This window comes from Drosophila pseudoobscura, chromosome 3 (assembly GCF_009870125.1).
Source record: "Drosophila pseudoobscura strain MV-25-SWS-2005 chromosome 3, UCI_Dpse_MV25, whole genome shotgun sequence".
NCBI lineage: Eukaryota > Metazoa > Arthropoda > Insecta > Diptera > Drosophilidae > Drosophila > Drosophila pseudoobscura.
The window spans coordinates 13,333,731-13,351,410 of record NC_046680.1 but is presented as its reverse complement, the minus strand read 5'-3'; the positions used below and the strand labels follow the sequence as shown (position 1 = coordinate 13,351,410).

The following is a 17,680-nucleotide window of genomic DNA, read 5'->3' as shown; positions in this document are numbered from 1 at the left end:
CCCAAAAAGAAATACTGTTGGTTTCAAACAAATTTGATGCACATTATGAGTACAGGTCGTTGAGTATGTATTTAGTATTTAGCGATATCAATATGTATTTCATTGTTTGGTTCAACAACAATACTCGGAAAAACATTTGGTGTGGCGTAACATTTTTGGGAGATTTGCCATAGATTTCACTACGATAAATTGTTGTATAAATAGTTTAACATTTAATATATAGCTGGTGGGGGCGTAGATAAACCAACAATTTACGATAACATACGATTGGCGTCCATTAATAGACGGTGCTGTGAAGACCCATGCGAGCAGCTGCAATGTAGAATCAACGGTTAAGGGATGTACATACTCGTATATGTACTTTTCTGAACTTTGATGAAATGATTGGCATTCAATAATCAAATTCGACAGACTCAAAATAGTTGTGTGTGTAATAGTAGGAAGCGAATCATAAATGAGTAGGAAATATAAATAAATTATGTATTTAAAATGAATACTTTCGTATGCTATGCGGGCGCTGTCATGGGACCATTTGTGTGGAGGCCTTTAGAGAGTGGCCTAGACCCAAATATCGATCTGATCGTCGCGACCAGCAGTAGCAGAGATGACAAAAACGGATCAAATGTATTTAAAACTTAGGCCATAGCTTGTTGCGTTTGTAAACTAAAAACAATCATTGAGATAGATTCGAAGGATAGAAGAATAGATGGTGCTTTAGCAAGTTACACTGGGCAATGCAAAAAAATCAAACGTGGATGGGCAGCTTCATCATCGTGAGTTCGTCTAGGCAACGGCATCGGTGGCGCATTCCTCCTCGACGGTGATGTACATACCCTCCTCCTCGTAGGCAGAGTCGTGCTTGGCAAGGATTCTCAGAAGCGGACGCAGACGCAGCCACCATTGCTTCTTTGGTATGCGTTGACTGGCAAAGAGAAATTTTCGAGGAATTACGCATGAAACAAGTCCCAAGATCTGGGGATACTCACTCAAAGTTTGTCTCCCCAATGAGATCGACCAGTGGAGTGAAGCGGTATTGACGCGACACAATGCCCAGCAAAGTGGCGGTGTCGGGAGCCTTGCAGGTGATCTCGCCGTTGGCATTGATGTTCGCCTTGATCTGCTGAGCCAACCAGTCGACGCACTTGGCCGCCATCTTCGTGCCCATGTTGCGGTCGAAGGGTGTGGGCGATCCTCCCTGCTGCATGTGGCCGAGGATGTTCATACGGCAGGTGAAGAGACCCTTTCCTTCCTCCGAGTACAGGCGATAGATGAAGTCTGTGCTATAGTTCTCGCAAGCCTTCTCGTTGCGCAGGATCAGACCTCGAGAAACTCCCTCGGCCATTTTGCTGGCCATGTGGTAGACATCCTGCTGCAGGTCCTTGATGGAGAACTTCTCCTCGTAAATGTACGCGGCATCCGCACCACCGGCCAGACCAGCCAGCGTAGCCAAATAGCCGCAATATCCGCCCATTGTCTCGATAACGAACACACGACGCTTCGTTCCCTGGGCCGACTGACGGATGCGGTCGCAGATCTCCGTGATTTCATTCAGACCCGTGTCGCAGCCGAGCGAGAACTCTGTGCCGGGCACATTGTTTGAAATCGTCGCGGGTACGACCACGATCGGGATGCAGAACTGTGGATAGTTATCGCGCTGATCGGCGATCTGTCCGGCGGCATGGTAACTCTCGAATCCACCGATGATGAGGAGACCCTGGATCTTGAATTCCTTCAAACGAGCAGCAATCTCTTTGAACTTTCCCTCGGGCAGGGTGCGTTTGGTGCCCAGATAGGCGCCGCCCTGGCCCACCCATCCACTCACATCCGACCTGAAGAGGAGATCGGTTATGCACTCCGCTCAACTCTGTATAGCATCACGTGCAGACTCACCATCCCAATTCACGTACATTGCCAGCAATGAGACCCTCGACACCGTCGTTGATGCCATAGACAACATCGCCACGATAGATGGCATTGCGCACGAAACTGCGCACGGCCGCGTTCATGCCACAAGAGGGGGCACCAATGTGCATGACTGCTAGCCTGTACCCCTCGATGCCCTTGCCTTCGGCATCGAAGCACTCCTTTGGTGGCTTCAAGCGGGTCAACATCTTGTATGTCTCCAGATTGCGCTCGAAGGAGCGCCCACGCAGCTTGACGGCATCCGCCCAGCGTTTCTCCTTCATGGCCTTGGCCACTGCCTGAGTGCGCTCCACACACTCCATCAACGGCACACGCACGGCCTGATTGCCATCCAAAGAGATGACCACAGGCACAGAATCCTTAGTGGCCTCCATCAGAGCCAAAGTCGCCTCGGCGCCCATGCGGCATGCCTGAAATTGGATCAGATCTTGTTAGGGAATGCTTAAGATGGAATGCCCATTCAGATACGAACCAAAATACGATCGAAGGCGCTGGGATTGCCGCCGCGCTGGACATGACCCAGGACCGTGATGCGTGCATCGTGCTTCAAGCGTTCATCGATCACCTTCTTAACATCCTCAGCAGTAATTGGATTTCCCTCACGGTCCATAGCTCCCTCAGCCACGATGACAATGTTCAAACGCTGGCCAGCCGATCGTTCCTGTTTAAAAATCATTATATATCAGTATTCTATTCATAAAGATAAAGAGACGTGTTGTGCGCTTAATGTATTTACATTGATGTACGATTTATATATACCACAATTTTTTACTTCAAGCTGATGAATACAGTGCGTTTTAAAACTTTTTTTAAGGTTTAAACTAAAGTATTCAATAATTTTGGATTTATTTATGACTTGGATTGAACTAAAAGATGTTATGAAACGCACTGCAGCAGCTCATATTGTATGTATATGGAGTTTTGTATAAAAAGCACAAGCATAAGCCACTAAAACCAGTGAAAAGTGGACGATAGACATAAGTAGATGATGTTTTAAAGATCGAAATGAGGATGAGTGTTAGTGGAGCCGGGAACGTTAATAGAAACACACAATGAAACATGAAAATAATACAGGAGAGACCAAAGAACCCAATAAAATTGAATATACACAAGTTGAAGCTATGGCTTCAAATTAAATTCCAAAAACGAAGTGTTAGAAAGATGTTGGGAGATTCCAACTTAAGACTTTTATAGAGTAAACGCTAAAAAACGAATGAAGGTAGGAGGAGGGCAATCAGCCTGACCTGATGGAGTTTGATACTGAGATCGTCCTGCCACGTGACATCCACTGGTTCTTCGGGTATAAACATAAAATCAGCCTCTGTGGCTATAGCCGCGGATATGGCTAAGTAACTAAAAACGAAAAGATTAAACACACAAAAAAAGAAAAAGGAAAATGTTGACAAACGTTGTTGTGAATCGATGAGGTGTGTGGGGGATAAACTTAAGATTATTTACAATGTGATACAGCAGGCGATACGGGATAGGGACAAACGCATACGTTAATTGTGCATAAATCAGAATCATCCAATAGATCAGACCATACCATACAATATATATGGAAAAAATCGAGTGTGCAGGAGTTAAAATGGAGCGTAAAATAATAAAATGTCAAACTCCTTCGCGTGTGTCTTTAGAACTCATACACTATACGAGTAGTGTTTTGTATCTAGCGAGTGTGCATTATTTGCTGGAGATCAAAGAAAGCGAGTGGAAAATATTGTAGTTCAACTTCTTGCCTGGGCCAATTGAGTGCACAGCCTATCTGGCCAATCGACTTTCGGGGGCATTTCCGGAATGAATATGAAATCAGCTTCACTAGACAATCCGGCAACAAGTGCTAAATAACTGCAAATATATATATATATATGTATACAATTTAGAATATGTACTTATTAATCATAAAAGGAATTTGGAGATGGGCTGGATCGGATAGGTGGGTTGACGAGTAGTATCCACAGAAAGATCGAGTGATACGAGTATCTTGGAAGGCATTCAATGATGACAGAAATACAGAAATGTGCGAAATGAATGACTGCAACATTCAACAGATCTCTGTTTCCGCTTGCCTGTTCCAACTTAAGCACTAATTTATCGGGCCAATCGGTGGGCGGGGGATATTCAGGGAGAAAGACATAGTCTGCCTCGGATATAACGCCAGCCACCACTGATAAATATCTAGATATTCCAGGATTGACATTAGGAGATATGAATCATCGCGTTGTCCCCAATTAATCACCGCCCTCCTAACTGAAAGAACCCCTATATTACCGGACCCCTTCTTACCCGCAATGACGACCCATAACCTCCATAATGAAGGTGCGTTGATGTGAGTAGGCCGTGCTTGAAATGGCGTCAATAGCCTCGATGATGCGATGCAGTGCAGAGTCCGTACCAATGGTCATGTCCGTGCCACAGAAATCGTTATCAATAGAGCCGACCTGGAAAAATCATTTGAATCGTTAGCTTATCATTTAAATGCAGAGTAGATTTCTCCTTCCATACCAATCCCACGATGTGCAACACACTGTTCTTCTCCTGCTGGGCGGCAGTGATGCTGCCATTCTTCACCAGCTCATCCAACAGGCTGGACCACTCCTGACGGAACAGATTGGCGCCGGTAAGGGAGCCATCACCGCCAATTATCACCAGGTTAGTGATTCCCTTCTGCACCAGGTTGTTGGCGGCCTTGAGGCGGCCAGCGCGTTCACGGAAATCCGCACAGCGGGCGGAGCCAATAATAGTGCCGCCGCGATGGATGATGGAGGACACCGAGGCCCAGTTGGCCTCCTGAATATTGTCACCGCCATCTACCATGCCCTGGTAGCCTTCGCGGATGAAGTAGGCCTGTGGATTGAATTATATAGTATTGATCAACTTTTATCGCAAAGTACCGAGTATCTGTTCTAAGTTATTGCCTAATAAATTGTTGGTTTTCCATAGCTATCATTGCCAAAATAAAGACAGACTTCACTGCGAAGACATAGAGTGATCCAGGCAATCAGACCATCAAATTTCACTTCCATTGACCCAAAACTATTAAAATGGCCATCAAAATGTATTCTAATCAATTTCAATTACGCACAATTGAAAAAATATTTGCATATTTTTTGGAGCAAAAACTTCGAATTGAAACGAACCTAATTGGTCACATGGAAGATACTATTTAACCGAAATTTAGAACACAACAAAAAAGTGAAACAGAAATTAGCCGAAAAAATCGCATGTGAAAGAACCAAAAATAAACTCAGTGTCAATGCGCACAGACACATCTGCACACACACTAACACATACACTAAGAAATTTCTTAGTTGGCCTGATAAAGATTATCTAACTGCTAATCCATTAACTAAGTTCAATGCCTGCGATAAGAGTGGTGTACATTGATAATTCGAAGCATTTTACGTAAATTACAGATCTAAATGTTGTTACAGTTTGGGGGTGGGGTGTTGGAGCTTGGGTGGTGGGTGGTGGGTGGTGGGGTGGTAAAAGTACTTGGCAGAGGTCACTACTCACCTTGCATCCCAAATATATGGCCATACGCACACATGCACGCACAGCGGCATTCATGCCCTGGGAGTCCCCCCCGCTGGTGAAGACTGCCAGCCCCTTGTCCTTCTGCGAGCCGCGGGCCAGAAAACGTTGATTAATTTCGGAGTTCATGGCGAATTTTCTTTGAATTAATTCTTTGATAAAATTTTAATTGTGACTGTTAACGTCTTTCTTCGCTACCGGTGGGCGCGTACACACACAGACACACACACACTGGCCCCGAAAACACCCACTGGAAGGGAGATTATAGAGATTGTTGTTTTATACACCCTATAAAGTCCTTTCCTTTTCTCCAATCAGTCCAAAGGCGCAGAGAGGCGGGAGACTGTCACAGGAGGGGCGGTGGGGATAAATATTATATCCAAAGAGTTATTAATAAAATAAGTATTCTCCGGTTCCGTTCCGTGCTCTTTATCAGCGAAATTAAACTAACGATGTTTTGCAAAACATCGATACAACATCAGTAAACATCGGCAGAAAAACATCGATGCTCGATGCATCGACGGAATTTGTTAATATTTTTTAATATTTTTTCGAATGGGAAGCGATTGCAAAAAGTTCATTTAAAGCTAAGTTTGATCTGGAATATACACACACACATACATAAAAAAGCTTAAACATGCTTTCTAAGGTAAATGTATGTATGTATGCTGTATGTACAGGTTCGATAGTCATAAATATGTATGTACGTACGTACATAAAAAAATCTCTTTATTCGTTTTTGTTATCTTCGATAGGTTTTGTTTTCATTTTTTTACTTTACATTTAAAAAAAAATGTACATTTTACGTCATTTTGCGACATGACCTTCACTTTAACCTTGCTTCTACACACGTGACCTTAAAATGACCTTGACCTACACACGTTTTTTAAATTTGAATTTTTTTGACACAGGTGGTTTCTTTTTTTTACAAATCCAGAATAATTCCGGAAAACATTTTATTTTATTTTTTAAAAACCAGCTGATTTTTTTTGATTTTTTTTTGTTTACAAAAATTTTTCCAAAATTACAATGTCAAATGAAAAACAAGACTCAGAGTTGCCACGTCGCGGTAGTTTTTCTGACAGGGTGGTACCACTGTGAAACTAGTGGAACTAGTTCGTTGCTAATGTGTTTAGTTTTATTTCTTATTTTAAATCAAATCAAATATCGAAGCGCGACTGATAAGTCTGATGCAATGTGGGCGTTGTTTGGATTTACACGGCACTGACTCTAAGATAAGATAAGTTTTATCTCTGCGGATGGTAGCGATTAAGCGCTCTGGACTCGTTTTGTTTACGTTCAACCCACAGGCTAGTGTGTGTGTGAAGAACAGCTATTGCTGCTCAGCTGTTGAGCGCTGCGAGTAAAAGCTCCGAGCTTTCTCTTCTAGTGATGAACCACGGGGGCCAGCGGTGTATGCCGGCAGTTATCGTATCTTATTGATTTCTTTTGAAATCGTAACGGAACGTAAAAGCTAAAATGAATAATTCAACTTACATAGAGATTGCGGTTTCTGGGACCGTATTTGTAAACTTCCTTGATCCTTTCCAAGTGTAACTCCGGTGCTTCTAGTTTCTCAGATGAAATATTTAGTTTTTTGGTCTCTCCGAGGACGCTTTTGTTCATTTTCCCATCGACAGAATTCTTTAGGTTGATACCCACTATATCCATAACTGATTCAGTAAGAATATGTTGCCCGTCCATTTTACATATCTTTAAGGCTGACGAACACGGAGTTTCCATTTGAATGGCACTTAGGTTCTGATTTTGAACGTTGATTGGCATCGCCTCATGGTCCATCCCCCTGGCTCCACTCAGGATCGATATCACTTGAGATGGGCTTTCGCAAAAATAGCGGTAATACAATTCAGTATTGTGTTCCCGAAGAGCTATCAAAAACTCGTACTTCCTCTCCAAGCTTTTGGTCTTTTTCAAATATGTCTTGATATCAGTCAGATCCTTGTGGAAGCCATCGCCTTGGTCTTTACTACAGCTATGTATACATCGACGGTAGAACGTTGCTTGGCTCAACTAGATAAAACGTAATCAATACGATAATCTTACTTAAAAAAAGGGGGTGGTTCTCACCTCGAACTTTTGGTGAAGTGTTTGGCCCATCCGATTTTCGGAAATCTTGGATAATTTTAAATAGCAAGGATGAGGCTTTGGTATCCGCTCATTGCAGCCACAAATACTGAAAACGGATATCGATACACATTATATTGTTAGAGAAGAATTGATTTGCATTCATACCTTTTTTGGAATTTAGCTAATACTCGAAATTTGTTTAAATGCATGCCACCAAATCAGCTAACGATTATATTTCAAAAGCATACATCGATCTGCATAGATAATTCTTAGAATATGGCGCATTTTACTCACTTATTACTTTTTTATATGTTTTTCTTTGGGCATTGTACCAGAAAAGTTTAATTTTGTTTGTATTTTACGAATTTATGTATTGTTTGACACTTAATATAGATGAGCTCTAGATGGAGATTGAAATTACATGGTACGAGTACATCAGACTGTTTGTTTATCGGTGTTTTATCACCTTTCGCTTAAGCTCGTTCCCACATTATTCCAAATGAAAACAAAGAGTCTATTTAGTTGGTTTTTTTTATGATTTATTTATTTAATTTTTTTTGTTTTTTTGTTGGTAATTAAGAAACTGTAATTTCAATAAACTTAAACTTTCCACTCATACATCAATCTTTGCCTCTATTATATGCATACAATTTACGTCTACACCTGGTTTTCCGTCTGGTTGTCATTTACTCTCTTTTACTCTGTTGTTTTTGTCGTTTGTTTCATTTATGTATGTATTGCAGTTACATTATATTATTATTTTCTTGTAATTCGACTTATTAGCGTTGCGGCAAAAAAGTGTTTGTTTTTTTTTATCATGTTTTAAATATATATATTTTTTATGCCTCACATTCATAATATAGCGATAAATTCAATTGCGAAAATATACATTTACTTTTATCATACACACACAAATATATGCAGTTGCACATATGTATATGGAAATATATACATACACACAAGTATATAATGCTCAGTATGTTTACCATTCTGTTCTTGTTGTTTTGGACAATAAGATTTATATATTTATATATAGTATATTTTTGCATTTTAAATTTTTCTTTCTTTTTAATACACATGCAATGTTTTCTTTTATGGAAATTAAAAATTTGAATAGATTTCGTTTACAATATTTATGTATTTTGATTTGAATTTGGTTTTTAGTTCATTTTGTTCAAATATTTCCATTGTTAATGTGCAGCCTGCGTTCGCCAAAAGTTAGTAACCTTTCGAAAGCTTGGAAGTCGAAAATTGCTAGCAAAATTAATAAAACCGAAAATTGGGAAAAAAAAGAATTCTTTGATATTAGGAACAATTGATGGCTGTTTTCTTATAAAAAAGAGTTAAAGTAGATAGGGATAGTCCCATAGAAGCCCTAAAAAGAGTATAAACCCTTGTGCAACCCTTGCGCACAATAAAACTCGTGCCTAAAGCCATGTTGCACAGTGTGAAAATTATAATGACTTCGTTCGCATTCTAGTTGTTTTTTAATTTTCATTTTTTAGCTGGCCGAATAATTGGATATCCCTTCATTCGCAAGATTTCTCTATAGAGAGTTGGATTATATGTATGTATGCATGTATTATATGAGTGTTATGCTTTTCACAATTATTGTATAATACCAAGAGAAGACAACGAGGAAATTTGTAATTGTATTTTTTTAACCTTTTGTTTATATGTAAGACATGTATAAAAAATAGCAATGAACAACTATATTTTATTCTGTATTTCTCTCAATCTCACTTTCACTTTCCTTTAACAGATACGGTCCCCGATTCGGTACGGCCGCCCCCCCTCCCAGTGTGGAAATGGGGGATCGATCATTCCAAAACCAAGTTCCTCACATGCATTATAAATGCAACCCTGTGTTTGCTGTGTCTATGTGTGTGTCTGTCTGTGTGTGTGCGGGTGGATGGATGGGGGAACTTAGCAACTTAAAGCAAATTTCAAATAAAATGTAAAACAAAAAAAGGGAAATTAGGTTTTTTTTGGTTTTATTTGTTTAGAAAAAGAATTACAAATAATACATAAGTTTCTGTTTTACTTTTGTTTTTCTCATTTGGTTCGCTTGTGGTTGTTGATTCTAGTTTCTGCTTGATGTTGCTGCCTGACCAAAAATTACATAATTAATTTAATTTCTTGCAAAAATTTATAAAAACAGAAAACAGAAAATAATCGCTTTAATTTTGTTTTATGTATACAATTAGGAATATTATTGATTGGTTGTTGTTGTTTCAATGAGGAAATTCACACGAGCATCATCGCACTAAAGCACAAAAACCGAGCATGCGTCTGTCTACTGATACGATGAAGCCCTATCTCTATGTGTGGAATTGTATGCTCAAGCAGTTGCAGTGGATTGGATCATTCATTTGACTCGGATCAGTGGGGTGGGCCTCCTACATGCTACATATACATACAACTATGTATAGGTGGTATATAGGCAAATAAAACCTTACGTTTCTGTAGAGCACGCTCTATAATGTTCTAACCACGATCCACGGCTTCAAATGAAAAGCATTCTGCAATTCTGTAATTTTGAATTAAATGTTGCATATGATTCCTCTTCCTGCCTGTCTCCTGTTGCTGTCTGCCTGCCTGGTATTATCGTTTCATTTCAATTTGTTGCTTGTGTTTTTGCTTTGCTGTTTGCGTTTTGCATTTATATTTGTTTCTCCTTGTTGTTTCTGGTTTTTGTTTTGTTTTTGTTTGTATTACTGAATAATATTTGCATAGTCAAAAAGGAAACATTTTGCTTAGTTGTTTGGTTAGTTGTCGCCGCCCTCCTGTGGCTCATCGCCATCGCCCTGGGTGTCGGAGGTCCAGAGAGTCAGGTTATCCCTCAACAGTTGCATGATGAGTGTCGAGTCTTTGTATGAGTCCTCGTTGAGTGTGTCCAACTCGGCTATCGCATCATCGAACGCCTGAATCGGGAACAAACAGAATTCATTATTAGTCAGCGTTCTTTTGGGGCGTTCTTCATTAGAGGAAATGTTTGGCAAGGCAAAATCAAGTTGGTAAAACAAAAGCATTTTCAAAGTTGCGTTAGGTTCATCAAACATTCACAATTTCTTATCGCTTCACTTAACAACTCTACTAAACTTTAAACTAAACTTGAAAGCGGAATATACAAAACCAAAATAACAAACGAATTTTGACCTTAACTAAAAAAAAGGAGAAAATAAACAAAAATTGTTCACCAGCAAAGGCCGCAGGTAAGTCGGTCGGGTTGGTCGTTAGTTAGATTACAGGCAATGTTTTTTTTAGGCATTTCTCATGCGATTCGGGGTAAAGAGAAGGATATATACAGCTTTTCAGGACTAAATCTGTTGAAAGAAACCATCAAAAATGATTTTTACATCGAACTTGCTACAATAGTATTTCGGTGCGCAGTCTTCTCTCGTTATTCATTTTGGGATCCCGTCACACACCTCTCCCATTGTCCTGAAACGCTTTGTTCACGTACATATTGACATATATATAGTATCCTTCAACTTGGCTTGGGGATTAAGCTCTTTTAAATTGTGGTTTTTAGTAATCGCTGGAAATGCTTCTCTCAGAATTTTAGTCACAAAACAACGACAACTTATGCGGGTGTGTGTGTGTGTGTGTGTGGGCGTGTGGTTTGTTTGTGGATTAGTATTGAGGGAAATTAGAATTAGATTCGGAAGCTAGGTTAGAGCAGACTTAAGACAGAGATATGCATAAGTTGAACTGAACCTGTTTAGCTAAATGACAAGCCCTCGCTGGTGAATTGATAATTTCGTAATAGAAGACGGAAAAGTTGAGTGCGAGCCCTAATCTGATTGGATGTGTTGGCTGCATTTTGGTTTTTGCAATATCAAACGCCTCCTGATAGGCTTTTTTCGAGTCCTCAACGACGGCTTAACAATTTACACGATTTTTTTTAATTACAATAATAAAAGAAACGAAACAAATTAAAACAAGTTAGAAAAAATATTGAAACAGTTGTATATGGATATGGGATAGTTCTTATATAGATAGAGATAGAGAAGTAGAGTTTTAATGTTTTTTGTTTTTTTGCTTTGCTCGCTTGCCATACATTTCCAATAAAGTTCATTGATTCATTGTTCGTTCAGTTATTAACCTGTTTAGCCAACTGGCAAGCTTTGTCTGGAGAGTTTAAGATCTCATAATAGAAGACTGAGAAGTTAAGGGCCAGACCCAAACGGATTGGATGTGTTGGCTGCATTTTACCCTTGCTTATGTCAAATGCATCCTGGTAAGCGGTTTGCGAGTCATCAACAACAGCTGCATTTTTAAGAATGGAGTTTGTATTGGATTTATATAGATATATATTGCATATCTTGTGTATCTTTTGTATAGGTGCAGTTTGTATATAGTACTTTGGTGGGGTCACTGCCCCCGAAATACTTACTATTGCGTGCATCTCCTGTGGCAACCTCGGCCAAATACCTGTAATAATCGCCCTTCATCTTCAGATAGAACACCTTGCTCTCGGGATTGCTGGCTTTTGGAATAAGATATTTGTCCAGAAGTCCCTGTAAAACAAAAACGGTAATTTTAATACATTTTTGAAGATAGACAATGTAAATGTACTTTTAATTAGCCAAAAGAGCTCCCAAGATTATTATAAGCCTGGGCATAGAATTTTCCATTTAAAATTCCATCAAGTACGAGTTGAATTAAGGCTTACATAAGAATATCAATCAACCCCAGAGAGGAGAATGGCAGGGGAAATACCAAGCCCAAGGAAAACTCAAGTTCATCCCTGGCCATGGTCTATTTTTTGATCCAAGTATTTATGGGGGAAACACGGGTATTGTATAGGCCAAAGCCACTCTCAGAATGTATGTGGGGGAAAAGTGGAAAATGTTCACTTTAAAAATAGATTTATTGATTGAAACAAATTTGATATTTCACAGGGGAAAGAAAGAAGCGCACAAAACTGTGCTTTCCACGCCAACCACCATACCACATCACTACACAGCCACCCCTAGCCTTAGCCCCAGCCCCACACGCCCGCCCTACCGACCGACCGACAGCTGAGCTCGTTTGGGGCTCTTCTATGCGGTGCGGATAACGGCTGACAGGTTCGAGGCTTTGGCCTACAGACATAGCCATCAATAATTTTAGATGAACAGCACACCGTAAATTGTGTGTATCGGCTGCGTGATGTGTGGATAAAAATAATTAGATGGACCAATTACAACCCATAAAACAAGGACAGCCACATGGCGGACGGCTGACAGGCTGACAGGCTGTCGGGACGGGACGGGACGCGACAGGACGGACGGACTTGCGCAGTCTTTCGAGTGTGTATTACTTACCAAAACTTCATAGCAGATTTCCCGCAGCTCCTTCTCCACACGCTCTCTGTACTCACGGGCAAGCTGTTGTTTTCTAGCAGATGCTTCGGTTTTCTGCTCAATGGAGGAGATGACGCGCCACGATGACCTGGTTGACAAACAGACAGGGTTGTTGGGTTGATGGGTTGTAGGGTGGGATGGGGACAATAGAAAGAGTTAAGTGTCAGCGTAAAATATTACCATTGATGTATGTTTAAAGACATTAATCAAGTCCCGGTTCGAACGACTTACCTGCGTGCACCGACCACATTTTTGTAGGCAACGGAGAGCAGATTTCTTTCCTCATTTGAGAGTTCGACGCCCGTTTCTGTGACGGACTTCATGGCCTGGGCCATGTCATCGTAGCTACATATATAGAAGATATAGGTTCAGTAAATATTTGAATAAACATACCATAGTGTTCAGTCATTGCTTACCGTTCTGATTGCTCGGCCAGTTTAGCCTTCTGGACCAGTTCTTCCTTATCGACTGTCGACATTTTGTTTGTTTTTTTTTTCAATTACTTCACAAAACTAAGGATGTATGTGGGGTGTGTCTGTCGTTCACACGGCGTATATATATATAGATCCCAGAGGAAAAATCAATTAAAGCAACAGGAATACGCCACAAAGTTGTTTTTATTGGCTTTCTGCAAGAACATATTTCAAGTAAACAACAACAAATTCATTAAATTTTATATAAACATATTTTCCGAATAAAATAAGGAATTCGGTTACAGATCTCAAGGAAGAATACTTATATCCATGGACTATGATTAGATATTGCTAACTCTCCTTCTACCCAATGCACCCAAATTGTGCTACCTGCAACATTTATACAGGGTAAGCCACACATATTTACTTTGTTGTCATGCTTCCGCTGAGAGAAAGTGTCAAGTTTAAAACTTTTGATGACTCACAGAAGGCCAAACGCTGATTGAATGGCTAATTTACAAGGCAAGTACATGGTACACACACGTGCCTCAACCATTTTAAAGCTCAGTTTAGAGTCAGTTAAACAAGACGATTAGTACGAGGACGGACTATCTGACAGGCAGATTTTCAGCGATCGTCTGTGTACGAGAAGTGGATGGAAAAGTCGAAAAGACGTGTAAAACACACAAGTTCGACAACAAAGATAAAAATAAATCATGAATAAAAAAGAATTCTGAGAGAGAGAGGAAGACAAACGGAGAAAAAAATAGAGCAAAGGCGGCTCGCCTCTGTGACTCGTTTGTGTATGTGTTCTCGTGTGTTTTACTTTGCATGTATGTGTGCATTTGAGTGTGCCAAAGATAGATATTTATGTCCGTGCATACATATGTATGTATTTACGATATGTACGTTTGATTGCAAGCGTACAGTGACGCACTCCATTATTTGCACAGTAAGCAACCGGCTATGCGAATCATTATTATTCTTAACAAAACAAATTGTGCTAGAACTGCACATCTGACTCACGTAATCCGTTTAGCAAATGTTTCGAGCAAAGCAATAGGATCAAATTGTATCGTAGGATCAATTTTCCGGTTCTGTTCGACAGGAAATCGATTAATTTCCGCCTTTCTGCCTAGAGAAAGCTGGATTCGAATCGAGCACGATGGAGTGAGTGGGAGGGAGGGAGGGAGGTAGGTAAATTGTTCCGTGTGGGGGAATGCATGTGGGCGTTGCTGGTATTTTTAGACAACGGCCACTCTGGATACAACTTTTTGTTTTCCGTCGAGAGTAAAAAATGGGAGAACCGACAGACGAAGAAGCCTCGACACCACGCAAAAACGCAGCAGCAATGATTGAAATCACCGGTCAGCACTTTCGATGTTTTACCACCCACTCCAACCCCCCAACAAGCAATCCATCAGTTGGATTTTTGCATTGTATTCCGGACTACATATGCCGCTAGCTATCGACTGCCAAATCAAAAAGCATTGACCCTTTGTATCAAAGCAAACAATATATCCAAGTACATAATATACGAATGTGTGGGTGAGGGACAGAGAGAGACAGGGGAGTAGGTTTGGCGACCAACTCGTTTCTGGGTCAATCGACGTGTTTTTCTATCACCCTAATTGCCAAAACATTAAGCGAGGCGTAACGTAATGCTCTCCCGTATATGGGGTTTTCGGTGGAAAGACCTGTGCTTGAATACATAGATTAAAACTTGTCCCGACCACGCAAAACACAAATCTCAGATGATGATCATCATCGAGAAGAGGAAGAATCGGCGCTCACATTGCTCATCCCCATGCATTCCACACGCACGCACACACATGCATTGCGTTACAAAAAGTTTTGTGACACACCAGCCGGAGACCGGAGGAGCCGCATCGAGCGAAGTCTACAAAAGTGTCGGTCGGCATGGGGCAGACGATGATGACGGCACTTTAAAGACCGCCATACTATGTACATGAGTACTATGTGCGAGAGTGTGAGTGTTCTTGCGCCGGCCCATGAGCCAAGCAACGGTGAATTGTACCCAGCATGCGCAGTAGCTAAAAAGAATAGAAACGTAGAATGTAGAAATTCCTCTACATGTAGACACACAGCAACACGTTTATATGGATGTGTGTGAGGGAAGTTACTAACTTTTGTGGGCAATGTATCAGTATTAGGCTCTTGACGATGGCGGTGGGGTGCTTGGGGCAATCGTGTTTCTAAGTGCGGCGCTACAGAATTATAAAAATATCTGAGAGCAATGAGGAGAGCGAACGCGTACAAAAATACTCTCGCACACACACAAACACCGATAGCCGCATAGGCGGCGAGAGAAAATGTATCTACCACAGTCGGACAAAAGTGTGTTGAGTTCAAAAACACACCTAACCGCGTGTCCCCATCCAAGTTTATATATATGTACGTATATATGCTGTACATATATGTGTATATAGAAGTCGGCTATGCCCGCCGCCTACAATTTAACCGAGCTGATGAAAAACGAATCTCACCGCATCACATACATACATACACCAATACCCTGGCAACTCGGGCACTCTTTTTTCGCACATATTCACAGGTTCTACGTTTTGCGTAGGATTTTTTTTGATCGATCCCTTATGGAATGATGCGTAAAAAGGTAGTACTCTTGGTAAAACCATATTTGCGCAGTACGGTATATGTGCACGTACATTCTGCAAAATTTTCCATCATTTCTCGAATTAGTTTTAACCGATTTTACACGTGTTCTGGCATATTCTCCGTTTTATAATTTAGCATATACGTGCACACATTCGCACCAATAGTTCATGTATTTTTTCGGCCCAACTAAATATTACTTACATTCTCGATTAACTTGAAACGACGACGAACACTACCAACGACCGAATGAAAGCGACGGCACTGTATCTGTGCTGCTATGATGTGATTCTGTCATAGTGTGCGGAGAGGCACACATACACAGGCGGCGCATGCCCGCCACAAGTGAGCGTATTGCAGCGTTGCCAGCCTGACGGTGGCAGTAATGCTGCCAGGTGTGCTCTGCTTTGCGTCAGCCGATGTTAATATTTAAACTTTAAGCATACCAGCCCAGCTTAAATGGGTGTGTATGGGCATGGAACACAATAAAATAAATATATAAATCAAAAAGTTGATGCCATGACGCATTAACATCGTCCATCACTGGCGGCGTCAATTGTGCGCAATTTAACTGGCAATTTTGTATTCTATGGATGTTGAAGAGTTTTCGAGAACGATAGTTTCCAGTTTCCCCACTACCTGTTGAAATTTTCAGACGAGGCGGTTATCTGCTCGCAGATTACGTTTTTATCTTAACTTTATGGCCCTGAAGGAGGAACCTAATCGGCAGATGTATACCATTGATAAGAAGCAGCAAATTGCCTTAATTCTAATGTGGCAACCATTGAATTCTCGCTCTGCACAGAGCATATGGACTGGCGAGGCGAGATATCACCTCCACTTATGTTTTAAAGAGTAACTGAATTAAAGTTTTTGTTGCTGGCAACGCTGTTTACTTTTTACTTGTCAATTTACAAAGAACAAGACGAAAAAAATTACGTCATCGGCGTCCTATTCTCTCACATACGTATGCGGTAATTCTACTGGTATTTGGCAATAGTATAGTTGTTAATCGCACGTAGCACTTAGGGAACATTGAATTCCCATAGAGCGATCCAATTAGGCAATCAAATCGATAAATATGTACGTTTGTGGTTTATAAAAGAAAATTAGGGCCCGCCGACAACATGGCGGTCAGAAACCGACCGACGGACGATTCACAAGTTGCATGACTCACTGCCCATTCGCGATATTACAAATATTGACCACATATTACACCATATAGACACTTGTTCCGATGTACGACAATAATAACTTACACTGTATTATTAATTTGCAAAACTTATTAACAAAATGATATTTATCGTTAAAATTTACCGTCCATCGACCGTACCAACGTAAATATACTGACGAAGTCAAGTTCTATTTTACATATTCCTTGTTTTCTTTGTTCCGTCGAATATTACCAGCTATATAGAACATTTAGCCATGCCCACATAATTTTAACCGATTAATGAATTAATTTTCTACACAATTGGTTAGTTTTTAGTCCTTCCTTTTATTGGATTTTGCGTAAAAAAAGGTTTAAACGAAAAAGTTCAACAAAAAAAACAGTCGCAGTGTTGCTGGTATTTGAAGACATGATGCGTGTATAGGCCTTTGTGCACCCTATTTTGTTAATTTTATATGAAGATGAAACGTGATTTATAAAGACCTTTTCTCAAATTGATATGTCTTAGACATATTCATGTGTATTATTAGTATCTTGTGTATATTTATGTCGATCCTGATACCTAC

At 40.5% G+C, this 17,680-nt stretch overlaps 2 protein-coding genes and 1 long non-coding RNA gene across 15 annotated transcripts; 1 reads left to right on the top strand and 2 right to left on the bottom strand.

Moving 5' to 3' along the window:
• Positions 1–39: 39 nt before the first annotated feature.
• Positions 40–7,913, bottom strand: Pfk (ATP-dependent 6-phosphofructokinase). 12 transcript variants are annotated; one of them, XM_015184526.2, is made up of 12 exons: positions 7,711–7,905; positions 7,546–7,651; positions 6,955–7,488; positions 5,440–5,541; positions 4,429–4,770; positions 4,210–4,364; positions 3,663–3,771; positions 2,396–2,584; positions 1,891–2,333; positions 987–1,829; positions 834–922; positions 40–312 (listed from the first exon to the last, which is right to left on the bottom strand). In XM_015184526.2, the coding sequence occupies exons 1-12, from the start codon at positions 7,752–7,754 to the stop codon at positions 278–280; spliced, it is 2,991 nt and encodes a 996-aa protein (XP_015040012.1). In that variant the 5' UTR covers positions 7,755–7,905; the 3' UTR covers positions 40–277. The 12 variants fall into 12 exon arrangements, with proteins under 12 accessions (XP_015040012.1, XP_015040015.1, XP_015040011.1 ...); XM_015184529.2 differs by lacking the exon at positions 3,663–3,771 and adding an exon at positions 3,993–4,101 and having other exon boundaries at positions 44–922; XM_015184525.2 differs by lacking the exon at positions 3,663–3,771 and adding an exon at positions 3,168–3,276 and having other exon boundaries at positions 44–922.
• A 1,609-nt stretch (positions 7,914–9,522) lies between these two features.
• 14-3-3zeta (tyrosine 3-monooxygenase/tryptophan 5-monooxygenase activation protein zeta) lies at positions 9,523–16,288 on the bottom strand. 2 transcript variants are annotated; one of them, XM_015184524.2, is made up of 7 exons: positions 16,148–16,288; positions 13,313–13,524; positions 13,128–13,241; positions 12,858–12,984; positions 11,945–12,068; positions 11,266–11,429; positions 9,523–10,469 (listed from the first exon to the last, which is right to left on the bottom strand). In XM_015184524.2, exons 2-7 carry the CDS (start codon positions 13,372–13,374, stop codon positions 10,314–10,316), a joined length of 747 nt encoding a protein of 248 aa, XP_015040010.1. In that variant the 5' UTR covers positions 13,375–13,524; positions 16,148–16,288; the 3' UTR covers positions 9,523–10,313. The 2 variants fall into 2 exon arrangements, with proteins under 2 accessions (XP_015040010.1, XP_002138563.1); XM_002138527.4 differs by lacking the exon at positions 11,266–11,429 and adding an exon at positions 11,654–11,817 and having other exon boundaries at positions 16,148–16,284.
• On the top strand, positions 15,291–16,829 carry LOC26532226 (uncharacterized). Its single transcript, XR_001452228.2, has 2 exons — positions 15,291–15,944; positions 16,082–16,829. It is a non-coding gene; the product is annotated as an uncharacterized lncRNA (long non-coding RNA).
• Positions 16,830–17,680: the final 851 nt, after the last annotated feature.

What these genes read in the sequence shown, in the direction of transcription:
- 14-3-3zeta (XM_015184524.2), bottom strand. Translation starts at nt 13,374, where the DNA reads ATGTCGACAGTCGATAAGGAAGAACTGGTCCAGAAGGCTAAACTGGCC. An exon ending in AATGTGGTCGGTGCACGCAG is followed by an intron (nt 12,985 to 13,127) that starts GTAAGTCGTTCG and finishes TTTGTCAACCAG; the next exon opens with GTCATCGTGGCGCGTCATCT. An exon ending in AAATCTGCTATGAAGTTTTG is followed by an intron (nt 12,069 to 12,857) that starts GTAAGTAATACA and finishes TTTGTTTTACAG; the next exon opens with GGACTTCTGGACAAATATCT.
- Pfk (XM_015184529.2), bottom strand. Translation starts at nt 7,754, where the DNA reads ATGCATTTAAACAAATTTCGAGTATTAGCTAAATTCCAAAAAAG. An exon ending in TGTTGCACATCGTGGGATTG is followed by an intron (nt 4,365 to 4,428) that starts GTATGGAAGGAG and finishes TGATTTTTCCAG; the next exon opens with GTCGGCTCTATTGATAACGA. An exon ending in AATGTACGTGAATTGGGATG is followed by an intron (nt 1,830 to 1,890) that starts GTGAGTCTGCAC and finishes TCTCCTCTTCAG; the next exon opens with GTCGGATGTGAGTGGATGGG.